We start from the raw sequence: 24,068 nt of genomic DNA, 5'->3' as shown, positions 1-24,068 counted from the left end.
CCTCGGCCAGAGGCGTCGACCCCCATCACCCTCCCATTGCAGGATCGGCCCCTTGCCCAGGCCTGACACCTCCGCCAGAGATGTCAGGCCTGGGCAGGGGACCCCCAGACCCCTCCGATTGCTGGCTGTGCCCCCGCCCAGGCCTGACACCTCTGGCCCAGGCTTCAGGCCTGGGCAGGGGACCCCCATCTCCCCCAATCACCGGCTCTGGGCACCTTCTGGGGCTGGCCTGCAGCCCAGGATGGCGGCTGGTGCTGGCGGCTGCCCTGTCCTGCCCTGCCTGCAGTATGCAAATTAGCTGTCATCTTTTTTGGCGGTTAATTTGCATATTGCACTGATTAGCCAATGGGAGGCATAGTGAAGGTACGGTCAATTACCATGTTTGTCTATTATTAGATAGGATATCCTAAGGCTGCTCAACTGCTTGCTATGACATGCACTGACCATCAGGGGGCAGACAGTCTACTGGTCAACCAGTTGCTATGACGTGCACTGACCACCAGGGGCCAGATGTTCCAACCAATAGGTTAGCTTGCTGCTGGGGTCCAGCTGATCAGGACTGAGCAAGACAGGTGGCCAACCTCCCCAGCTGGCCAACCTCCCACATCCCTCCCTGGCCCCAATCATGCACCAGTGGGGTCCCTCAGCCTGGCCTGCGCCCTCTCGCAATCTGGGACCCCTCGGGGGATATCGGAGAGTCGGTTTCGGCCCAATGGTGGAACAACTGGTCGCTATAACACACACTGACCACCAGGGGCAGACACTCAATGCAGGAGCTTCCCCCGGTGGTCAGTGAGCTCCCACAGGGGGAGCACCGCTCAGCCAGAAGCCGGGCTCACAGCTGGCGAGCAGGCCTAAGCTGTCAGTTGGACATCCCCCAAGGGCTCCCAGACTGCGAGAGGGCACAGGCTGGGCTGAGGGACCCCCACCCCAGTGCACGAATTTCATGCACTGGGCCTCTAATAGTAGATAATAGACTGAAATAAGATCTATAGATGTTGAGAAGCAGAAGCCGCGCTGCGAAAGGTCTGGAAACAGCATGTACACACCCATCCCCCAGAGCAGCTCTCCATTCTCGACATCAGTGCAGGAGCCCGGCCTGTACGTATGGCGGGTGGAGAAGATGAAGCCGGTGCCCGTGGCCCCCGAGAACCAGGGCGTGTTCTTCTCGGGGGACTCCTACCTGGTGCTGTACAACGGCACGGAGGAGTTCTCCCACCTGCACCTGTGGATAGGCCAGCAGTCCTCGCGGGATGAGCAGGGAGCCTGCGCGGTGCTGGCCGTGCACCTCAACACCCTGCTGGGGGAGCGGCCTGTGCAGCACCGCGAGGTGCAGGGCAATGAGTCCGACCTCTTCATGAGCTACTTCCCGAGGGGCCTCAAGTACCAGGAAGGCGGCGTGGAGTCGGCATTTCACAAGATCTCCGCAGAGGCCGCCCCAGAGGCCATCAGGAAGCTGTACCAGGTGAAGGGGAAGAAGAATATCCGCGCCACCGAGCGGGCGCTGAGCTGGGACAGCTTCAACACCGGGGACTGCTTCATCCTGGACCTGGGCCAGAACATCTTCACCTGGTGCGGGGCCAAGTCCAACATCCTGGAGCGCAACAAGGCGCGGGACCTGGCCCTGGCCATCCGGGACAGCGAGCGGCAGGGCAAGGCCCAGGTGGAGATCGTCAGCGATGGGGAGGAGCCTGCCGAGATGATCCAGGTCCTGGGCCCCAAGCCTGCTCTGAAGGAGGGCAACCCTGAGGAAGACCTCACAGCGGACCAGACGAATGCCCACGCTGCGGCTCTGTATAAGGTCTCTGACGCCACCGGGCAGATGAACCTGACCAAGGTGGCCGACGCCAGCCCCTTCGCCATGGAGCTGCTGATACCTGATGACTGCTTTGTGCTGGACAACGGGCTCTGCGGCAAGATCTACATCTGGAAGGGGCGAAAAGCTAATGAGAAGGAGCGGCAGGCGGCCCTCCAAGTGGCCGAGGGCTTCATCTCCCGCATGCGGTACGCCCCAAACACGCAGGTGGAGATCCTGCCCCAGGGCCGTGAAAGTCTCATCTTCAAGCAATTCTTCAAGAACTGGAAGTGAGAGGGCCGTCTCGCTGCGCACCCCCCTGCCTGCTTGTTCTTCCTCCTGCTGCCCAGGCAGTGCCGAGGTGCCCTGCAGATGTTCAATAAAGGAGACAAGTGCTTTAAAAAAAAAAAAAGAAAAAAAAAAAAAAAAAAAAGATCTATAGATGTTTTTTAAATATTTTTATTGATTTCAGAGAGGAAGGGAGAGGGAGTGAGAGATAGAAACATCATTGATGAGAGAGAATCATTGTTCGTCTGCCTCCTGCACACCCCACACTGGGGATTGAGCCCACAACCTGAGCAGTGCTTTGATTGGGAATTGAACCATGACTTCCTGGTTCATAGGTTGATGCTCAACCACTGCGCCACACTGGCTGGGCAATAGGTCTTCTTAAAGTATATTCCCAGCTGTCTGCTTCTGGGACCCCCAAGGGGCATGGTTGAGGGCAATATTCCATGTGGGCCTCATCCTGCTGCTATGAGAATGGCCTTGAGTGGGCCACCACGTGGCTGTGCAGAGCTGGTGCAGGGTTGAACCTGGCAGCACTCTGGCACACATCTTGCATTTCCCCTGAGCTGAGTCGCCAGTGAAGCAGGCTTGGGCATCTGGGGGAGCCTCTAAATTGAGGCTCTATTGCCAGCAGCTTTGCTTCAGGTGGTGAAGTGGGAGATAAGGATTTCCTTCCGAAGAAGAGCTGCCACCCCTTCATGTAAAACCAAGATACCAGGACCGGGCTACTGCAGCTGTGAATGCACTATTTTCATTTGACTAGTGAGGCCTGTTTAGCGAGGCGCTTATTTTTCTCCAGTACCCAGAGTCCAATAATGTGCTGAGCGTTCTTTTTTGGGGTGGGGAGCGGAGGACGGGGAGACAGCAGTTTTTCCTTGGCTTATTGAGGGATTCAGAGTGTTCTGTGTGGTTCCGCCCCAGCAACTTGACTTTGAACATGTTTATAGTTTTGTCGCCCCCTGCTGGCAGGAACGTGTAATGCCGCACTTAGGGCTTCTCAACCTGTAGCTTGACCCCAATTGGGAGACTATCCTCTGGCACTTAGCGAAGTGGGTATCAGCACTAAACATCCACACCTGGTGGCCGGAGCTCCAGCGAGGCTCATCTCCCCTTTGGCTCCTCACATCGCAGCATCCTCACCACTCTGGGCCATCCTTTGACCCAGCATTCCTCCTGCGATGGAACCGGGTAGGATGAGGACTTGGGTCCGGATACAGTAGAGCTATAATGCTTGAGTCCCTTCTCCCCCAAGTTCTTCCTGGCGTCAGAGGAGAGGAGAGGAGAGGGATCCAGGGGCATTTTCGCTTTACAAGGCTACGTTCAGGCTCAACAAATATTCAGGATGTTTTCTTTCTGCCTAAGGAGAGACGTCTCAGTGCTGACACTGTTTGAGCTCACCGGATTCTTGCCTGAGCCTCCCTGTTGTCATGTCACTGTCATTGTGATAACATACTAATAAGATTTTGCTCCTGCTTCCCTATTTGGTTCAATCTCTCACCACTCAGCCTAGGACCGTTAAGCAACAGGACAGAGGGGCGGGGCTTGACTTCCTTGCCTGGTCTATTACTTGGGTGAAAGCCCTGCCTACTGGGTGCTGGCAGAAGACAGGAGGTGATTAAAGTTGGGAGACATTATTTTTGTTTGTTTCAAATGTTTTATTATTTTTAATTGGGTAGGGAGGCATATTCTTTTTTAAATTTGTTTTTATTGATTTCAGAGAGAGGAAGGGAGAGAGAGAGAAACATCAATGATGAGAATCATTGATCAGCTGCCTCCTGCACGCCCCCTACTGGGGATGGAGCCCATAACCGAGGTATGTGCCCTGACTGGGAATCGGACTGTGACCTCCTGGTTCATGGGTTCATGTTCAACCACTGAGCCACGCTGGCCAGGCCAGCCTGAGTTTTTCACATGCCTCAAGTGTTTCTAATGAGCAGCCAAGGTTGAAAACTACTGAAATACAGAGTGGGAAGCTGGTGCTAATACAAATATAGTTCTGCTGTTAAAAGTGAATACTTGTGCCCTAGCTGGCTTAGCTCAGTGGATAGAGCGTCAGCCTGCAGAGTGAAGGGACCCAGGTTCGATTCCAGTCAAGGGCATATGTTTGGATTGTGGGCTCAGCCGACCAATGATTCTCTCTTATCATTGATGTTTCTATCTCTCCCTCTCCCTATCCCTCTGAAATCAATAAAAAAAAATACAAAAATAATAAAAGTGACTATTTGTCTGGTGTTGCTCAGTTGGTTGCACATGGGAACCATCCCCAGTAGGGGGCGTGTAGGAGGCAGCCAATCAATCCTGATGTTTCTCTCCCTCTCCCTTTCTCTCTCCAAAATAAATAAATAAATAAATAAATAAATAAATACTTAATGGACCCTTTAAAGCTTTTTAAGTTAAATGCCATACAACTTCAGGTGCTGAACATAAGTGTAGTATTACAGTGTATTAAATGTTACAGGGATAGTGTGGCGTGGATGCAGGGAAGAGCACTGGCCCTCTAGCACAGTGATTCTCAACCGTGGCTGCACATTAGAATCACGTGGGAATCTTTTTCAAATCCTGATTTCTGGGCCTCATCCTCTGGAAATTCTGTTTCTTTGTTACTAATGTTGTGGCCCCATCCCATAACGAAGAAACAGAATTTCCGGAGGATGAGGCCCAGAAATCAGGATTTGAAAAAGATTCCCAGGTGATTCTAATGTGCAGCCAAGGTTGAGAACCACTGCAGCATAATGGCAGAGCAGGGCCTTTTGTCCCCAGGGGATGCTACAGCTATTAGGTGAAAGGTTGTGGGATATTCGTAGGGCATCAACATATAGCCCCACATATCCATTACAGAGGGAAAACGAACTTTCCAGCGTAGAGGTCTGTCATTCACTTCTTAACCAAGTGATTAAACTTATCATCACTAAGAGCCCATTTACAAGCTTTTCAGCCTCTAAAATGCAGGATGAGATCATAGTTCTTCCCTTCCCAGTTCTTCCCTGAAGACAGATTCAGTGCAAATCATGGTCCCTAACACATAAAAAACATTCAGTAACTGAACTTCTCTGGTGGCTATTTGATTTTTCTGTCATAATAGCTAAGAAGAATAAGATTTCAATCAGTGTCTGCCAATAGATGTTGACTTAAACTGAGACAGGACTAAGTTTAAAAGATAGGAAGGAACGATTGATTTGAAGCTTTCAAATCCCTAAATAAAGTAATATACTTTAGGAAAAATATTTATTTTTTATTGCTTTTAGGAAAAAAAATTTAAAAGTTTGAAACGAGTAATTAACTCAATAAAAATGATTTTATAATAAAGCATAGAAAAGCAATCTATTTGATCATGGGATTCCTAATGGAAATCCCAGCACCACCATCAATTGACCATTTTAAATGTAATTTAGACTTGTATATGATATAAACATAGTTTTAAAATGTTTTATTCAATTGTTTCAGTACTGCTTGGCCGGCATGGCTCAGTGGTTGAGCATCACCTAGGTACCAGGAAGTCACAGTTTGATTCCTGGTCAGGGTGCATGCCCGGGTTGTGTGCTCAATCCCCAGTAGGGGGCATGCAGGAGGCAGCTGATCAATGATTCTCATCACTGATGTTTTTGTCTCCCCCTCTCCTTCCCTCTCTGAAATCAATAAATTGTTTCACTACGAACACAAAGGTTCATTTGGATGATTTTATGAACTTGTAGCACTGTTAACCTGGTATGTGGGCCAAACATCTCTAAGGCACCATTTCTCCAAGTCTCTCTGGAGAACATTCACCCTGAGAGATGCTGTCCGCAGAGTGGGTTCGCTGGCTATACTTTGAAAAGTACTGCATACAATAGTCCTTGCAAAGAATCATAATTCACATTAGCATATGAAAAGCTCTGAAATCTTACAGGAAAGAAACCTGTTTACTTGTGTGCAACATAAGAGCTCCAATTTCAGGAGCACCAGGCTGCTCTTTGATAGCCTGGAAAAACCATGTGGGGGACCAGAAGAGAAGGATGTAGCCTTTATTTATTTTTTTAAAATATATTTTTATTGATTTCAGAGAGGAAGGGAGAAGGAGACATAAAAACATCAATGATGAGAGAGAATTATTGATCGGCTGCCTCCTGCACGCCCCCTACTGGGGATCGAGCCTGCAACCTGGGCATGTGCCCTGACTGGGAATCAAACCTTGATTTCCTGGTTTATAGGTCAACACTCAACCACTGAGCCATGCCAGCAGGCCAGGACATAGCCTTTATTACTTGCACATGGGGAAGACCCAATGGCTGCCTGTCGGGTAAGTTTCCCAACCCTGCCAGGGTCAGGCGGGGGCTTATTTAGCAGAGGGGAGGGGGTGCCATGCTTTGGAATAGCTTGAGTGCAGGCCAAGGACAAACAGGGTCTGCCGAGACTTGTTGGCTGTCAAGGACGTGGGAAGACACCTGGGTCTGTGCTGCTCTGTTTCTTGTGGCCACCAGCCAGGCAAACAATGTTGAACTGACTGGGGGCAGGGCGGGGGGAATTGGGCTATAGCCTTGCGTGACCCCACACTGGGTCTAACCTAGCATGCCCCAGACATATCTGAACACAGAAGACTTTCCCCCCTATGATAGCAATTCCTAGAAACACTTTGGGGAATGGTGCTTTAAAGAACAGTTGGTCTCAGATAATAATGGTATTTGCACATCAGGGATAGACTATCTCAGTCCATCCACAGCAATGCAGGCTTTGTCTAGCATGCTGGAAGAGGCGAGGAAGGATCCTTGTATGGACTGAATGTGCACCCCAAAGTTCACATTTGAAATTCTAACCCCCAATGTAATGGTATTTGGCTGTGGGGCCTTTGGAAGGTGATTAGTTCATGGGGGTGGAGCCCTCATGAAGGGTTAATACCCTTATGAAAGAGGCCCCACAGAGCCCCCTCTCCCCTCCCACCACATGAAGACACAGGGAGAAGGCAGCCATCTACGAATAAGGAAGCAGGCTCTCGCTGGATACTGAATCTGTGGTTCCTTGGCCTTGGCCTTCCAGCTGCCAGAACTATGAAAAAGAAATGTCTTGTCTGTGGTATTTTGTCATAGCAGCTTGGACTAAGATTAGGTGCCTATCAGAATTTGTTTCTACTCTTGCTTAGAAAGTAATCTTTTTCTTGTTTGGTTGGGGGGAAGGGAGGAAAGCAAATGGCCTGTTTGATACTGGCAACCCCCCATCCACTGTAAGAAGTCACTAACAGTCCTAGCCAGTTTGGCTCAGTGGATAGAGTGTCAGCCTGTGAACTGAAGGGTCCTAGGTTTGATTCTGATCAAGGGCATGTACCTCGGTTGTAGGCTCGGTCCCCGGCCCCAGTTGGGGCGTGAATGGGAGGCAACCAACTGATGTTTCTCTCTTTCTCTCTCTGTCTCTCCCACTCTAAAAATCAATGGTAAACATATCCTCAGGTGAGGATTAACCACACACAAACACAAAGAAGTCACTGACAACTGTCAACAGGTTTCCTTTGGCAGCCTTATATTAACACCAGGACCTGCTGTAATCAGTTTTGATCATAAGAATATAGAGAGTAGCCGGAACCGGTTTGGCTCGGTGGATGGAGCATCGGCCTGCGGACTGAGAGGTCCCAGGTTCGATTCCGGTTGGGGGCTTGTACCTGGGTTGCGGGCGCATCCCCAGTGGAGGATGTGCAGGAGGCGGCTGATCGGTGTTTCTCTCCCATCGATGTTTCTAGCTCTCTATCTCTCTCCCTTCCTCTCTGTAGAAGATCGATAAAATATATTAAAAAAAAAAAAAAGAATATAAAGAGTAGATAAACCACCTAAGAATTCTAATTCAGTTGCTGCCTGCCCAACTTCCAGTAAAGTTCTCTCATGATAAATTAGGGGTCATTAAAAAGAAGAATCATTTCTATGCCTTTTCTACCACTCACTCACTAAGTATGACATGCCTTCTGGCCAGGCACTCTGACGGGGATGCAAAAGCAGAAAGAAATGCTCTTTCTTGCATTTGGGAAGACACTTTGCTTTAAATTACTGGAAATACTAGAGGCCTGGTGCATGGATTCGCACACCAGTGGGGTCCCTTGGCCTGGCCTGTGCCCTCTCACAATCTGGGACCCCTCAGGGGATGTTGGACTGCCGGTTTCTGCCAGGCAGAGGGACCCCACTGGTGCAAGAATCTGTGCACCAGGCCGGTTTCGGCCTGATCCCCGAAGGCCAGGCTGAGGGACCCCACCAGTGCATGAATCCATGCACTGGGCCTCTAGTATGCATATAAGATCTTTGGTTAATCTCTCCCTGCCCCACTTCCCTCTGAGATTCACCAGTCTGTTCCATGTTTCCATGCCTGTGTGTTGAGTGTCTGCCCCCTGGTGGTCAGTGCGCATCATAATTACTGGTTGGTCACTTAGGCTTTTATATATATAGAAAACGGGAATGGGTTTGGGTTAGAGAAACCTTTGAATTTAGCATGTAATCTATCAAAGATGTCACAGGAGAGATGTTTTCACCAAACACTTGGCTACTAGTGATTGAACTCAATCTTCTCCAGCCCCTCTTCCCTTCCCCAGAAATTGGGTGTGGGCATGGGGGTGGGGACTAAAAGTTCCAACCCTCTAATCATGTGGCTCCCATGGCAACCGGCCCCCAGCCATGGGTTACCTAGGAGCTTTCCTCATTAAAAGTCACCTCATTAATGTAATAAGACATCTTTATCTTTCGTATCACTTAGGAAATTCCAAAGGTTTTAGGAGGTTTGTGTCTGGAATGGAGACAAAAACCAAATATATATTTCCTGTGAGTGATGATATCACAGTACCAAACCAAAATTTTTTCACATAACAGGTTTATTTTAGCAGCTCAGTTTTATTACATTCTACATATTTGTTTAATATATTTCTATCTGTTCTGCATAGATGGCATATTTATTAACTTTTATAGTTGACTTTTTCATTTGCTATTTGCTGCTACCTGGCCTGAAGAGTCAGGAGGATAAATAGAACTCGCTTGGTGGAAAGGTGGTGCAGCATTGAACTTCTCCGCAGAACTTTACTTTGATGTGGACTTCAGCTTTTCTTCCTCTTCTTTTTCAAATCCTGAACAGACGAGAGATCTTCCCTTGGGATAGCGAGCACAACACTTACGAAGTTCTTGGATGACAGCCTGACACTTAGATTCCATGTAGTTGTTGGCTGAAAAACAGAGAGGCAGAATCTAGTCATGATCTCATAGGACTAAGGCACAGGGAGTTGGGGGGTTAGATCAATGCTTCCCACTCCTTTTTACTTTACTGTATGTACAGACCTGGAAGAAAGAGGATTTTTTAAAGTCCATGGAATTCTTCCTGATTTAGAGACCAGGAAGAAAAGTATGATTTACAGAGTGGTCAAAAGGTATTTTTCTATATAATTTTCTTTTCTTTTAAAAAATGTATGTATTTTTATTGATTTCAGAGAGGGAGAAGGAGAGATAGAAACATCAATGATGAGAGAGTATCATTGATCGGCTGCCTCCTGCACACTCCCCACTGGGGATCAAGCCTGCAACCTGGACGTGGTGCCCTGACCAGGAATCAAACTGTGAGCTTCTGGTTCATAGGTCGACCTCAAAGCTCAACCAACTGGGCTCATTTTCCTTAAGGTTGAGTTAATAGTTCATGTTCCTTGGTCACTAACTCCTTTACAATTTGGTGAATTAGAAAAATGCGCATATGAAAAATGCATTTTGCATACAGTTTAAGGTGGCTACTAGAAGCTTCCCTACCAAGTCTATGCATCAGAGGTTTGAAACTGCAGCCTGAGTCAACCCTTTTTTACAGTTGTGAGCTAATAATGGTTTTTACATTTTTAAAGGGTTGTAATTTGCCTCTCCTCTTTCCCTCTCTCTCTCCAACAAAGACCTCCTGGCCTCCAAAGCCTAAACTATTTCCTGTTTGGACCTTTATAGAAAACATTTGCAGACCCGGCTATACATAGATCCTAAGTCAAGGAGGACTTGACCTAACGGTTCTAAATCATCTTCAATTGACTTGGGTCCCTCGATACTAAATTGGAGTGCATGGGAGTTAGCCTGTGATAGGAAAGACAATTCTGACCACCCAGAGTATAGTGGAGTTGCTGAGTCCAGGCTCGTAGCCAGATCAGTGGGATTCAAACCCTCACTGTACCCCTTACTAGTTGTGTGACCCTGGGCAAGTTATGTAACTTCTGTGTTGATTTCCACATCTGTAAAATGGAGGTCATGGTAACATCTACCTCATGGATGAAACGATCAAATGACTTAATATGGTTAAAGCCCTTTTGGCTATAACTGTCATCCAGGGAATGATTAATTCGAACTCTTAGTCCTTCCAGCCCTCAATCCTCCCACACTGTGGCAAGGGGTATAACTAGTTCTAACTTGATTCTTGTTCTCCCTAAGTCAGTAGTTCTCAACCTTCCTAATCTCTCGACCCTTTAATACAGTTCCTCATGTTGTGGTGACCCCCAACCATAAAATTATTTCCACTGCTACTTCTTAACTGTAATTTTGCTACTATTATGAATCTTAATGTAAATATCTGATATGCAGGATGTATTTTCATTGTTACAAATTGAACATAATTAAAGCATAGTGATTAATCACAAAAACAATATGTAATTATATATTCAATATGTGTTTTCCGATGGTCTTAGGCGACCCCTGTGAAAGGGTCGTTCGACCCCCAAAGGGGTCACGACCCACAGGTTAAGAACCGCTGCCCTAAGTCATGGGTTGCTAGTTCAAATCAGTTAGTTTATTTGGAAGAAATTAATTGTGAAAAAGATTTTTCATTTTTCTTAAATTTGGAGAAAGGGATGAATAAAATGGCATTGTTATAAACACTTTAGATTAAAAGATTTTACAGATAATATTGCTTACATCATAAAATGGAAAGTTCAAGAATGAATAGCCGAAACCGGTTTGGCTCAGTGGATAGAGCGTCGGCCTGCGGACTGAAAGGTCCCGGGTTCGATTCCAGTCAAGGGCATGTACCTGGGTTGCGGGCACTTCCCCAGTGGGGGATGTGCAGGAGGCAGCTGATCGATGTTTCTCTCTCATCGATGTTTCTAACTATCTCTCTCCCTTCCTCTCTGTAAAAAATCAATAAAATATATTTTTTTTAAAAAAAAGAATGAATAGACATTAAAAAGAGAAAATGTACAAACAAGGATTTTCTTTGATGTTGAGTCTTTGGGGGAACTCAACATTTTCCCTTCCTACCTTTCTCTATTTTCATGGGTATCCATCTCTATTATTGTACTTTAAAAATGGGAAAATGATCAAAAAGTCAGTTTTCAAATTCACATCGTCTTGATGCTTTTTTTCATTTGTTCTGCCAATAATCATTTACTGATTAAAAAAAAAAGAAATCCTCTGGCATTTGTTCAAACATATGGCTGATTTAAAACCAAATGGACAAATCACATCACATAGACTTTAGTTGAAATTCACTTTTACCTTTAAAAGTTAGTTGCTAAGTTTGGCGGCCTGAATTCCAATTGTATTTTCAACACCCACCCCCCCATTCTAACCTGACTGCTTTTAAAAAGTGAGTTATTAGGCAGTTAAGTATAATCAACCTATTTTAAAACTAGTCTTTTTTTTTTTTTAAGGATTTTGCTCAGCTTAGTAATTCTCAACTCTGCCTGCACATTAAAATCACGTGGTCAGCTTCTTAGGTCCCTCTGCGCAGACCCCACTCACTGGAAGTCTGATTTCATTGTTCTAGGCAAGTTTTTAAAGCTTCCCATGTGATTTTACTATACACCCAAGATTGTAAACCACAAGCTCAGATCACATCACTTTTTATTTTCTATATCTTCAATTGTACAGTGAGAAAGATCTTCAGGCTAAATTAATTACAGAAATATTCTATTCTGAGAGGAGTTAATATAGTTTGCTGATAAAAAGAACAATTGGTCGCTTGTAGTTGGTTCACAGATAAAGTGGAAACTATGTAAAAAGCATTGAACATAGTACCTTGTAAACATTTCTGTATTTCACAGGCTTGTTTCTGGCACGGATCCTTCTGCAGCATATCCAGTAAACTAAAATAAGAAAAATGATTTTTATTTTGTCTTTTATTTATAAGGACTTTAAAGCCCCTCTAGGAGGAATTTTCTTCAGAGACAAGCAGTATGCCCTTCCAATTGTTGGAAGACTGTTACACTGAAAAATACTCTTCCCATTCATAGGGTGAATCAACTGTATTTTTTATAATAGCCATTTCATTTGATTCGAAAGATATAAGTAGCTTTACATGGGAAAAAGACCCTTGAATTCAATAAATTCATCCTGAATATTGTAAACCAATGTTGGACTAGAGGAGCCGACGCCGCAACCTGAAGGACCCGCCCACTGCCCACTCTGTCATTGACAGAACTACCCTTGGCAATGATCAAGCTCCTTGAGCCTTTCCCCTTATTATTAATGTGTAAACTGGGGATCATACCTACCTCAAAGCATTGGTGGAAGAATTAAAAGTATACGACGTGCATAGAATAGTGCCTGGAAGGCAGTAAGGACTCGCTACGTGGTAGCTATTGTTCCTGAGATTTTTAAAAAGCAAAACTAAGGGTTTTTTTTTTTGCATATAAACTGTTATAACTATTTTAACTCAGGAAATTATCAGGCAGTAAATGGTTTCTTAGGGATCAGCAATATTTGGCCCTGAGATAAATGCTAGTTTAGCAGCTAAAAATTTTTTTTGAACTCTTACAGAAAAGACTTATTTAAAATATCTGTAACCAGAGAATAATCTTAAGTGCCCACTATTTTGATTATTAGCAACATCTAAGAATTTGAAGACACAATTTCAGAAAGAAAAAGGGCCAGGAGCCTTTGTAGCTAATTTCATTAATGCAAATAACCTCTTTTTTTTCCCTTAGAGCTCCCTAAATTCTTAGTAGATCCAAGTTAGGTCAGTACTGGGATGGGAAACACTGGAGCAAAACCCAAGATATTTACAGGATGGGAGAAGGAAAGGCAGGTGAATTGCTGCAGGGCAAAGAAACGACCAATAGATGTTGATGCTGCTAGGAGCTGCTCTCTTCTCTCTAAATCAGTACCAAGTCCTTGGTGATCAGAGCATCTGTTGTGTAGCAGGTGCTGACTTTTGTGGGATTCATCAGATCCCAGTTCCGGCTGATGATGTCCATTAAAGGTTCTATGGCAATTTCCAAAGGAGTCAATTTCAAGTTACGAATCCTGACTAAGGGCTTTTGTTGACTCGCTTTCTGCCTGTGTAACCCCCTCTCTGCAGTTCCACTTGCGGCGTTCTTCATGACCCTTCCTAAACTTCTGTGTTCTTGAGCAGTTTTTCAACCCACTCCCTCCCCCAGGCCCACAGGTGGGTGCACTGCAGTGGTGGATGAAGTGATTGCCATATACTGAACAGAACAGAGGAGCATTTCTTCCTAGAATCCCAGCACCTGGAAAAAAATAGATCATTAAAATCACCACAACCGGACAGAGTGAAAAAGAAGAGAGAGAGACAGTGGAGAAACAAAAATACATACCAGGTTAATCATCAGGCAAAAGCTTAAGCAACAGCTCCTGTACTCCCCTGACCTGTCAGAAAAAGAAAAGTTTATAGAGTACTCTGTTACAAGAGTCCCAATATGATGGAAAATGATTAAGCAACATGTGTACCATTAAATGATGCTGGATCTGCCACAAGCGAGAGTTGTTATCCATGTAGCGCTGCTCAGGGTAGAGTTGCCACATGAGAGGTAGCTGGGAGGTAAGAAGGTGACTTGGCCTAACTGCGTCACCTAAGGGAACCTGAACTTGCTGGATTCGTGCCCTTAGGAAACTCGTCCCCTGATGGAAAGAAATGATCAAAAATAAAACCAAAGACTTTCAGGATACTGTGACTAGTCAGAAACCAAGTTGATTGAAAGCAAAATCAAAAAAGAAATAAGCAAAACGTAAAGTTACCTGTTCCACGACGGCCACCCACGTGCGCTGGTATTCGTCTCGGTAGATACCCTCTTGGTGAACCCAGAGGCGATCGGGTGGAGCCCCCACATCCTCTCCTGCCATTCTGGGCTTTGAGTTCCAATTCTAGCCCTGCTTTTCTCCACCTAAGCCTGCAGCACCCGTGCACAGGACACAGGTGTGACTTTTGGGGTTTGAATGAACTCACCAGTGAGCCAGGTGACCTGGTACTAGCAACCACCAACCAGAACCAAACTTCATATATGTCTACGTGCACAGTCTAAATAGAACCAAGGCCATCTGAAGCTCCCTGCAAGACACTGAAGTGACACTCAGGCAGAGCCCTGGGTTGACTACAAAGCACTCAAGAATTTAGTTAGGTAAGGAGTTCTGTGGAAATGTAGGACTAGCATTACAGGAAGCTGGGCAGTGGTCTCAAGTTTGCATTCACAAAGCAGTATCTGACGAAGTGTAGTTAGCAACAGAATATGCGTAGGAGTGTGCCTAAGGACACACTTATTTGGGCAGGAATGCGTTATGAAAGACAGATGAACGCCCCATTCCCCATGTAAAAGCAGTTTTCCTTTTAAAAGGTAAGACTGAGAAGGTGAATCATGTGCATGGCTTTCTAAATTGAAATTAAAAGTTTGTTTTCAGAGCAAACGACCTATTTATCAGTTTACTTAGAAAGGTATCGCAGCTGGGCATTTCCAGAAGGGGGTATGCGTATTAGGGAGAATATTTAAGGTAGCTTCATGGAATTTCTGAGCTGCAAGAGGCTTTGGGACCATGGCGATTTGGAGCTGAGTGAGAGAAAATGATAATTATCCACCTAGGTCCTTGTTTCATCTTAGTAATGCTTTTCAGGATGTCACAGGAGTGCATTTTTCCATACAAGTGTGGGTTTAAATTATGGTTTCCCGAGTCGGAAACCCAGAAAAGTCCCTCTGCCCTTCGAGAGGTATAAAGGAATCCCACCTCCTGGACCAACTCTTCACATGGGGCAAACTGGGCTCGAAACCCATACATCCTCCGCCCAGCCCTGGATCTCACTTCAGGGCCTCACAATAACTTCGCCTGCACTTTGCATTTTGTACCGCACAGTTTTCACTGTGTTTCTACTTTTGGCAGAGCACAGGTACAACACTGGGGGATCTCCCCACAAAACACAGGCCTCCTATTCCAATTGGGTTGCCATTAGGTGGGAAAGGAACTCCAGCACAGCTTGGGAAGTTGTTCAACCCTCCAGTGAGACTGTCCAGAGCAAATGAGATGCCAGAACACAGAATGAAGCAGCCCAGGACAAAGTGAGCCAGAAAGGATTAATTGAGCTAAACCAAGCCCTTTGTTCAGAACAATAATCTGAGTCTGATTTTTTTCTAAACACTGTTAGTTTACCTTCCCTTAAAAGGAAAGTAGAAAATATCTTTTATAGATTTAAGAAAGGGTCTGATTTTAGTGAATAATTTAACAACATCAGAGTTGCTTTGCCCAGTGTACTCTGACTCTGAGTCCATTGTCAGCTCCTGTCAATAGGGTTCCCTCATTTCAAATTCACCTAAAGTGAAACCCCTTCTCCTTAACCAAATTCTGATTTCTCTCAATGGCAACACCACCCCTCCTGTTCCTGCAGAAATTTACTAGTTGTCTTGAACCCCTTCATCTGCTTCAGTTGCTACATGCTATCTGTCACCAATTCTAGGAAGAACCACTACCACTGTATTTGAGATAAACTTTCTCCCAAACACCGGCTAATTTTAGCTCTATATCCTTGATTTTGCTCTCCACTTGCCTAAAATGCCTCCTCAGGCCTCTCTACCTCAGTACTATTATGGCCGAGGGCAAGTGTCTGCCTTTTCCATGAAAACTTCTTGCCTCCCTATGACCACTATAGCTTTTAAGTCTAAACTCATATTTTAGCCTCTAATTATATATTTCTTTGCATATTTGCTCTGCTTATTTCACAAGTCCTGGCTCTCCCCAAATGCAGTACTTTAAGCTCTTCAGTAGCACGAATGATACAGTACTGGGCACCCCAAGTCTCAAATACTAGTCAAATAGATAATCATTGTTCTGCCTCTCCTCTTCCCCGGGGCTTTGGGAAGGAGTGATATAAACAAAATCCCAGTAAATGCTAATGTCAAAAGAAAATATATTAAAGTCTGGATTTCAAGTACAAAAGAAGTGTGGCTACTTTTTTTTAAAAGTAGAAACCAAGTGTTAATGGGTTTCAATATCATCGCAACTTCACAGATAGGTCGCAGCAACAACCAACATTATTGACATTTAAATTGGTTTTGGAAAGCGAAATTTTACTGGTTGCACTGACGTGAAAAGGAAATAATTCCAGTGGGCAAACAAATTGGAGATGATGATCTGAGTTACTATGAATCACTACAAAGAGGCCTATGAGTCATTACAAAATATGCTGGAAACGCAGCATGATGTGCTGTTGAGACCCAAAGGCCAATATGCTGGGCATGAGCATACGACTCCGGACTTGCTTACGCTACTTACTACTCAGAGAGCATGAAGGCCCAGTAAAAGGCGACTGCAGTGATCAAGGGACTGAGAAGCCATCACGTGAACATTAACCAACATCCTCAGCAGAGAACCGCAAAAGCAAAGGCTGAGTGAGAGGGATTAAGATCAAAGCCCACAAAATCACAGGTTGTATGAATGGGACATCATTTCTCTAAATGTGATTCTTGGAACACGTGCCCCTAACTTTTTCCTTGGTCAAATAAATTTGGGAATCTGATAGCGTCATAAAGCATGTTAACACATGTAAAAGCTCTGGCAAGTTATGTAGTATAGAAACTTTATGTCGTTTAACATTTCCCAAATTTATTTGACTAGAGAGCATTTCTCTGCACATAAAACTTGCTCACAAAATTCAGGACCCCTTGAACTAGGACAAATCTCTTAAAACCTCAAGATAAGCTTAGGTAAAAGGTGCGCTACAATACACAGAACATAAACTTGTTCCACTCAACTCAAGGAATACTCCAGCTGCAAATTCAAATACATTTAAAAAGTGTTTATATAGCTTTAACATCCATGAAGGCACTAAAAGAGATTGTCCCCATGGGGGTCACCTTAATGCCACAATCGGAGACCACACTGGCCTAGAGAGAGTATTTATTAGTAAGGGGTTCTGTAAATTAATTATGTTTTAAATGGATGATATAAAATATAGAAGGCTTCCTTAGGTAGTAATCTAAGTAAAACCATTATTTTTCCTTTACAGAATAGATTATTTTGTGTCTTTAAAAAAAAAGGCGTTTGCTTTAATTTCCAGGTGTTTTAACAGTTTTTAAACATTAATCAGTTAAATACACGTATTTCATTTGAAATCAATTAATGAACTCATCCAATTATAATAGATGAGGATACCAAGAACATATATACCTGGAATCAGACTGGCCTGTGTATAAATCCTGGTTTTGCCACTTACTAGCTGTGTGACCTCAGTTAAATTTTCTATACTTGTTTTCTGATTTGTAAAATGAGAATTAAAGAACATATTGATTAGAACAGTCAGCAATTATTTAGCACTTCCTATGTGTTTCATATACATTGACACTTTTAATTTTCATAATCACCTGATTAGATTAATACTATTTTTCCCCCCACTTAAAGATGAGGGAAGTAGCCCTGGTCTGGTGGGCAGCAGGTTCGATTCCTGGTCAGGGCACATACCCAGGTTGTGGCGCACACAGGAGGCAACCAAATGATGTTTCTCTCTCTCTCAAATCAATAAAAACATATCCTCAGGTGAGGGTTATTTAAAAAAAAAAAAGATAAGAGAAGGCACACAGAAGTTAGGTAACTTGCTTGAGGCCACACTGCTAGGAAGTTGCAGAGCCGGATTCCAAATTGGGGCAGTTTACACAAAGTCTGTAAGTGCTTAGTAGATCGTCTAGCACAGCGGTTCTCAACCTGTGGGTCGCGACCCCTTTGGCGGTCGAAGGACCCTTTCACAGGGGTCGCCTAAGACCATCCTGCATATCAGGTATTTACATGACGATTCATAACAGTAGCAACATTACAGTTATGAAGTAGCAACGAAAATAATTTGATGGTTGGGTCACACCATGAGGAACTGTATTTAAAGGGCCAGAAGGTTGAGAACCACTGGGCTAGCACATATTAAGCTTGCCATACATGTTATTAAACGTTTAGGGCTATAAAATGAAGCCATGAGCATTATAAAAGTTAGAGAATGCCATTCTAGATTATGAGATTAACATCAACAAACAAAGGGTTTTTTTTTTTCTTTTTGAAGGTGCCTAAAGACAATTTATAAACTCAAAATATCCCATCACTGAACATAATCACAGCCACTCTCGCCCCATCAGGGCATAGCATACTAGCCACGAACAGTAATTGGAAATATGTGGTGCAAAATCGAAACTTAAGTGAAAATTTACGTGGGTCCAATGTAATTGCACACTTGAAATTTCTCCCGAGCTTCATCATTATCAAAATGAATCACGGAAAGTTGTGCCATGTGATCCTGAAGCATTAGGTAAAAATGGAGGTTGCTGGCATACATACCACAGATAGTTCTACTGGATGAGGGCCCTATCTGTGGAAAGACGTGGGTTGGAACTGACTAGGGAGAAAAGAGCAAAGCATCAACACCTCTTCAGGTAGCACCTTGGGAATGTTCCCTTTCCAGTACTGCCATGTCTACCTGGCTTCCAAACTCCACAGCGAATAGATAGAAAGCGAGATCAAACAAACAGAAGCACCGATGGGCTGTGGAGGTGGCTCGGCATAGATTTTTCTTTGATTTTTGAATCGTTCCCCAAATCCCCTGTAATTCCTAACCTTGGGAGTTGAAAGATCGCTACTTTCAACCCATGGCACATTTGGCATACGGCGAAAGAAAATTACTTTTACCTATCATTTCACCATGTCTGAGAGCGTCCAGACAAGGGAACCGAGGAAACTCGTAGAGTGGATAACTACTGTGATACACCCGACCTTGAATAAAACCTGAAGTCCCCCATTCCCCTTCCCTAGAACAAATAGTTAACATTCTTTGCAGAGAGTAGCAGCAGCCAAGTTTGAGAGTGATACTTTTTCAGATACAGTATAGCACTGTTTCTGCAAGAGGTTACTCACATGAATATAATGTTTCTTGGGCTAATTAATCCGCCTCGGGATCAGCGAGGCTAAAACTTCCAGGTCCCCCACCTCGGGTCAGTCAAGCGGGGATCAGGACGTGAGCCAGGGGCGAGCAGAGGGGCATCTGGGGCCGAGGTCACCCGAACCGAAGTTTCCAGGCAAGGGCCGGCAAGCGGAAGTGGTCCAGGGAAGAGTGGGACAAAATTCAGGGGCCGCAACTTGGAAACAAAACGAAATAAAACCTTAACTATCTTAGGACGGAATTTCCCAAAGAGCGTCCCACTGGCTCGAGAGGCTGACCCGCGCGGCGGAGCTGCCTCAGGGTTGTCCCTGGAGCGTGTAGGCCGCGTCAGCGGGCGGGCAAAATGGGCGCCGGCGCTCCCGAGGCGCCTGCCCCGCAGCCCGGGCGCCGCTCACAGACCGCGTCCGCCTGCGGCCCTGGAGCACCGCCTCCCAGCCGCCCCTGCGTCCCGGCCTCCCGGCCTGAACCCCTTCCCGCGGCCGGCCACAGCCCTCTGCCCCGACGGCCACGCCTGCCCTAACCGGCGCGGGCGTTTCCCAGGTGCCGCTGGGCCGCCCCGCCCCCGCCCAAGCTCCGCCCCCGCCCAAGCTCCGCCCCCGCCCAAGCTCCGCCTCCGCCCAAGCTCCGCCTCCGCTCCACACGCCCGCCCCGCCCGCGCGCCCTAAGCTCCGCGCCCGCCCCGCCCCGCCCGCGCTCCCCAAGCCCCGCCCCCGCGGAACCCGCTTGCTGGAGCTCAGGGTTGGTCAGGCCTAAGAGGGCCCTAGCCGGACGTGAGCAGGGTCGGACCAAGATGGCGATGCAGGTGGTGCAAGCGGTGCAGGCGGTTCATCTGGAGTCGGATGCTTTCCTAGTTTGTCTCAACCACGCTCTGAGCACAGAGAAGGAGGAGGTGATGGGACTGTGCATAGGGGAGGTGAGTAGGTCAGTGAGTTAGCCTGGCCGGAACCTTGAAGAGCAGCCCAGCGTGTCCTTGGGGTCGGTGTTAGCGCCCAGGGCTGCGGAGGCCACAGGCACCCTGGCTTTGATCCTGGGACAGATCCTTTGGATGGTCCTGTCGCGGAGTTTCGGTATCCTCGGGTTGCTCGAAGCTTGGTTAACCCCCCAGAACCCCCCAGCGTTCCGGCTAAGCTAGGGGTTGGGGAAAGCTTTTTTCTCGACTAATCCCTGGCCTCTTCTGTAAATCTGGAAGTTATCACCCCATTGACCAAACCTGAAAGTCAGGCCAGAAAGACAATATAGCACAATAGGACATCAGTGTATTAAGACGCTACTGACCACTGTTAGGGCAGCTGCAATCTTTCCTCTAGGATGCATTTTAATTGTATCAAAGAACCTAAGAGAGGAGAGGGTTTCAAAGACACAAAAGTTTCTGCAGCGATAAAGTGTTGCAGAGGAGCGAAAGAGGATGAGGAAATAGAGCTTAGTTGCTTACAATCCGAAGTAAAAATTCTCCAGTTTTTCATGCTCGCATGCCCTATTTTTCGTATAATCTGTATCATGTACATCAAATAAGCGTACTGTGATCAATAATGTTTTCTCCTCTTTCTCACTCTAGTTGAATGATGACACCAGGTAAGACAATGTTTGTTTACTCGTGTCTTTTGGTCTATATGCCATTATTAACTCAGAGTTATGACAAGCTTGGCAATATTGGTTAGGGATTGTATTTTAAATTACCATGATGTCTGGAGCTCCCTCAATGATACACTTTGAATAGCTTCCCAATCCTAAAGATTGGTTTCCACCTAACTTCCTAGTAGGAGGATTTTCAGTTGATATATCTGTGACCTTATGTGAAAAATGTGGTTTAGGAAAACAAGATCATGAGTGAACGTGTGAACTCTCTTACAGATAGAATTCTGTTGACTGATATGGTGCTGCTATTTTCCATTTCCTTGCTTGATATGTTTTTATGTTCTGTCTCCCCTAAAATGACAGTGAGATACTAGTCATTTTCTTTGTGGCAGATAATGTGCATATTAAGAGACGTTTCCCCCTATTGACCCATTCCTTCATCTAAACTCACTCTTCCATTTCCATGGCTTTCCGCTTCCTGCTGCTGAACCCTACAGTGATCTCAGAGACCTCCAGTAGCTTGGATGCTTCGAAGTTTTAACTTAAGCCTAGAAGCATAGCAGAATGTGTACTCTCAATGCCCACCTCTTTAATACCAAGGATACTAGGAATTTAGCTTTGCCCATGAAAACTTTATACACTCAGCCACATATGCATGCGTGTCAGACTGTTTCTCACAGCTTTACCTTCAGTTTACTTTCCTTCTTCCTTTGTCTCTGCTAAGGTTTTATTGTTCCCTTTTTTTCTAATTTATCCCCAAAAGGAGTGACTCCAAATTTACATATACTGGAACTGAAATGCGCACAGTCGCTGAAAAGGTATGTGTGCTTGAATTTGCATGATGGAGACTTGCAGTTGGGGAGGGATTTCTGTGCTCTGTTTGATGAACTCAGCCAAGGATCGATTCCTTTTGTGTAGGACCGCATTTGTGGCTGAGTGGCGTGTTCTCTCTAGTTAAATCTACTCACTAGGAATGGGACCAATTTTCTGTTCTTTGTAGCGAAATTTTACTATTTGATCAAGATGAGTAATCACTGTCAGCTTTCCTCCTTGCTGACATCTGTCTGTTTTTCTGGCTGACTCATGTCATTGTTATCTTTTTATCCTGAGTCCGAATATCTACTCAGGCAAAACCTTCTCTCCTTACAGGCAAACTATCCAAAGCTCATAGTTCTTAGTCTACCTTGACTTTCTCTTTTCTGGTTTGTTCTAGTCATATGGTCTAGTATAATGCTTCTCAACCTAATCGTTGTATAGGAACAGTTAATTTCCCCCCATTATGGTGCAGGCCAGTGCTTTTGTAAAAGACAATAACAAAAATTATGTCCTCTCCTCTGCCAAGCAGATGATAGAGGTGATAAAAGCTATAGGGCAACAACTCCATCTACTTATTAACTCTACTAGAGGTCTGGTGCACTAAATTCATGCACTGGGGGGGGGTGTCCCTCAGCCCAGCCTGACCCTCTCTCAATCCAGGACTGCTGGCTCCTAACCACTCACCTGCCTGGATGCCTGATTGCCCCAAACCACTCTGCCTGCCAGCCTGATAGCTCCCTAAACACTCCCCTGCCAGCATGATTGACACCTAACTGTTCCCCTGCCGGCGTGATCACCCCCACCTGCCCTCTCCTGCAGGCCTGGTCCCCCCCAACTGCCCTCCCCTTCAGGCCTAGTCCCCCCCAACTGCCCTCCCCTACCAGCCATCTTGTGACAGTAGGGGTGGCCATCTTGTGACAACATGGGGACAACCATCTTGTGGCAACCATCTTGTGATGACGTGGGGGTGGCCATCTTGTGATGACATGGGGTGGCCATCTTGTGATGGCCATCTTGTGACATCATGGGGTGGCCATCTTGTGATGTGAGGGCATGAGGGTCAATTTGCATATTACCACTTTATTATATAGGATATACAAAATTCATCATGTTAACCACTTGGCGTCCTTTCTTCCTATATGAAGGAAAGAAGTTCATTCCCTATCCAGAGCTACAGTTTCTTCAAGGACCTTGCTTATGAAATACCCTGTCTTGCCATAGCCAGTCGGCCTGCGAACTGAAAGGTCCCAGGTTCGATTCCAGTCAAGGGCACATGCCCAGGTTGTGGGATCGATCCCCAATAGGGGGGCTTGCATGAGGCAGCTAGTCAATGATTCTTTCTCATCGTTGATGTTTCTATCTCTCTCTCCCTCTTCCTTCCTCTCTGATACCAATAAAAGTATATTTAAAAAAAGAAATACATTGTCTTTCTTCTGTGTCTTCAACCTTCTGTCATCTGGCTCTTTTCCCTTGGGATACAAATGTGCTTATATCACTCTCATTTTCAGAAGGGACAGAAAAATCACTTCTTGATCATCTATCTCCCTGTAATCATTCCTCTCACATCCTTCCTTTAAGAGCCAGCCCTTATTTACCTTCTCCATTCAAACCCACCAAAATCTGCTTTCCAGTTCTGCCTCTCCAGCCCCCTTCTCATTGCTACATCCCTGGATTGTTTCTTGGTGCATCTCTTAATCTTTCAGTTCGGAACTCAGAACTCCTATGAGGGTTTTTGTTTGTTTTGTTTTTGCGGTATCTCCATATTCCTCCCCTTCCTTATTCTTTTTGGACTCTTCCTCCCCTGCCTATTCATTCATTATTCTCCAAGTTTCTGCCTTGGCCTCCTTCTCTTCCCACAATGTTTTTTTTTATTTATATTTTTATTGATTTCAGAGAGGAAGGGAGGGAAAGAGAGAGAAACATCAGTGAGGAGAGAGAATCATTAATTGGCTATCTCCTGCATGCTCCACACTGGGGATCAAGCCCACAACCCGGGAATGTGTCCTGACCAGGAATTGAACCCTGACCTCCTGGTTCATAGGCCAATACTCAACCACTAAGCCATGTCAGCTGGGCTTGCCAGAATGTTTTCTTAGGCAACATCACCTCTCCTGTGGCTTTAGTTGCAACAGACATTGAGGTTAGAGAGATCTGTCTTCAGATCCTTTCTCTGATACTTACTGTGTGACTTTGGGTACATTACTTAACATCCTCGAGCTTCTCATTCTTTATGTGTAAAACAGAGATAGTGATCATCACCAACCTCATAGAGTTGTTGGGAAAGTTGGATTTGCGTAATGTAAGTAAAACACTCACCTATAAAATGGGCATAACAATAGTACTAACCTCACTGGGTCATTGGGAGAATTAATTTAATACATGAAAAGCCCTTTTACAAGTGCCTGACACATGGCAGGTAGCCAATAAATATTGGCTATTTTGACTGTTGTTGTTAACCAGTAGATGCTAGTTAGTATAAATTATTCCAGGCTCTAGAATGTCATAG

At 45.4% G+C, this 24,068-nt stretch overlaps 4 protein-coding genes across 9 annotated transcripts in view; 2 read left to right on the top strand and 2 right to left on the bottom strand.

Moving 5' to 3' along the window:
* Positions 1-982: 982 nt before the first annotated feature.
* LOC118654457 (macrophage-capping protein) lies at positions 983-2,187 on the top strand. Its single transcript, XM_036305781.1, has one exon. The coding sequence runs from the start codon at positions 1,040-1,042 to the stop codon at positions 2,087-2,089; it is 1,050 nt and encodes a 349-aa protein (XP_036161674.1). The 5' UTR covers positions 983-1,039; the 3' UTR covers positions 2,090-2,187.
* A 6,695-nt stretch (positions 2,188-8,882) lies between these two features.
* On the bottom strand, positions 8,883-13,025 carry CMC4 (C-X9-C motif containing 4). Its single transcript, XM_036304965.1, has 3 exons — positions 12,531-13,025; positions 12,055-12,122; positions 8,883-9,245 (listed from the first exon to the last, which is right to left on the bottom strand). Exons 1-3 carry the CDS (start codon positions 12,665-12,667, stop codon positions 9,103-9,105), a joined length of 348 nt encoding a protein of 115 aa, XP_036160858.1. The 5' UTR covers positions 12,668-13,025; the 3' UTR covers positions 8,883-9,102.
* Positions 9,171-19,722, bottom strand: MTCP1 (mature T cell proliferation 1). Of its 3 annotated transcripts, none has more exons than XM_036304967.1 (7): positions 19,147-19,722; positions 14,014-14,197; positions 13,726-13,896; positions 13,593-13,644; positions 13,042-13,505; positions 12,055-12,122; positions 9,171-9,245 (listed from the first exon to the last, which is right to left on the bottom strand). In XM_036304967.1, exons 2-4 carry the CDS (start codon positions 14,116-14,118, stop codon positions 13,597-13,599), a joined length of 324 nt encoding a protein of 107 aa, XP_036160860.1. In that variant the 5' UTR covers positions 14,119-14,197; positions 19,147-19,722; the 3' UTR covers positions 9,171-9,245; positions 12,055-12,122; positions 13,042-13,505; positions 13,593-13,596. The 3 variants fall into 3 exon arrangements, 2 of the variants coding, with proteins under 2 accessions (XP_036160860.1, XP_036160859.1); XM_036304966.1 differs by having other exon boundaries at positions 14,014-14,165; positions 19,147-19,721; XR_004966932.1 differs by lacking the exons at positions 13,042-13,505; positions 13,593-13,644; positions 13,726-13,896; positions 14,014-14,197 and having other exon boundaries at positions 19,147-19,718.
* Positions 19,723-19,896: 174 nt separating this feature from the next.
* The window catches only part of BRCC3 (BRCA1/BRCA2-containing complex subunit 3), a 48,337-nt gene continuing 44,165 nt past the window's right edge, over positions 19,897-24,068 (top strand). For 2 of the 4 annotated variants that reach the window (XM_036305412.1, XM_036305413.1), the window contains exons 1-3: positions 19,898-20,084; positions 20,727-20,743; positions 21,510-21,564. In XM_036305412.1, coding sequence (XP_036161305.1) covers positions 19,962-20,084; positions 20,727-20,743; positions 21,510-21,564 — 195 coding nt within the window. In that variant the 5' untranslated portion in view covers positions 19,898-19,961. Of the gene's footprint in view, positions 20,085-20,726; positions 20,744-21,509; positions 21,565-24,068 lie in introns of all 4 variants that reach the window. The other 2 variants (XM_036305414.1, XM_036305415.1) reach the window with 2 other exon arrangements.

This window comes from Myotis myotis, unplaced genomic scaffold, assembly GCF_014108235.1.
Source record: "Myotis myotis isolate mMyoMyo1 unplaced genomic scaffold, mMyoMyo1.p scaffold_m19_p_4, whole genome shotgun sequence".
Classification (NCBI taxonomy): domain Eukaryota; kingdom Metazoa; phylum Chordata; class Mammalia; order Chiroptera; family Vespertilionidae; genus Myotis; species Myotis myotis.
This window is presented reverse-complemented; position numbering and strand designations above follow the sequence as displayed.

Bases quoted from the DNA above. Each gene is read 5' to 3' on its own strand.
- LOC118654457 (XM_036305781.1), top strand. From the start codon at position 1,040: ATGTACACACCCATCCCCCAGAGCAGCTCTCCATTCTCGACATCAGTG.
- CMC4 (XM_036304965.1), bottom strand. From the start codon at position 12,667: ATGCAAAAAAAAAAACCCTTAGTTTTGCTTTTTAAAAATCTCAGGAAC. The intron at 12,123-12,530 runs GTAGGTATGATC...TTCTTATTTTAG, and splicing joins TCTTCCACCAATGCTTTGAG to TTTACTGGATATGCTGCAGA. The intron at 9,246-12,054 runs GTACTATGTTCA...TCTGTTTTTCAG, and splicing joins AATACAGAAATGTTTACAAG to CCAACAACTACATGGAATCT.
- MTCP1 (XM_036304967.1), bottom strand. From the start codon at position 14,118: ATGGCAGGAGAGGATGTGGGGGCTCCACCCGATCGCCTCTGGGTTCAC. The intron at 13,897-14,013 runs GTAACTTTACGT...TCTTTCCATCAG, and splicing joins GGGTGGCCGTCGTGGAACAG to GGGACGAGTTTCCTAAGGGC. The intron at 13,645-13,725 runs GTACACATGTTG...TTTTTCTGACAG, and splicing joins AGATCCAGCATCATTTAATG to GTCAGGGGAGTACAGGAGCT.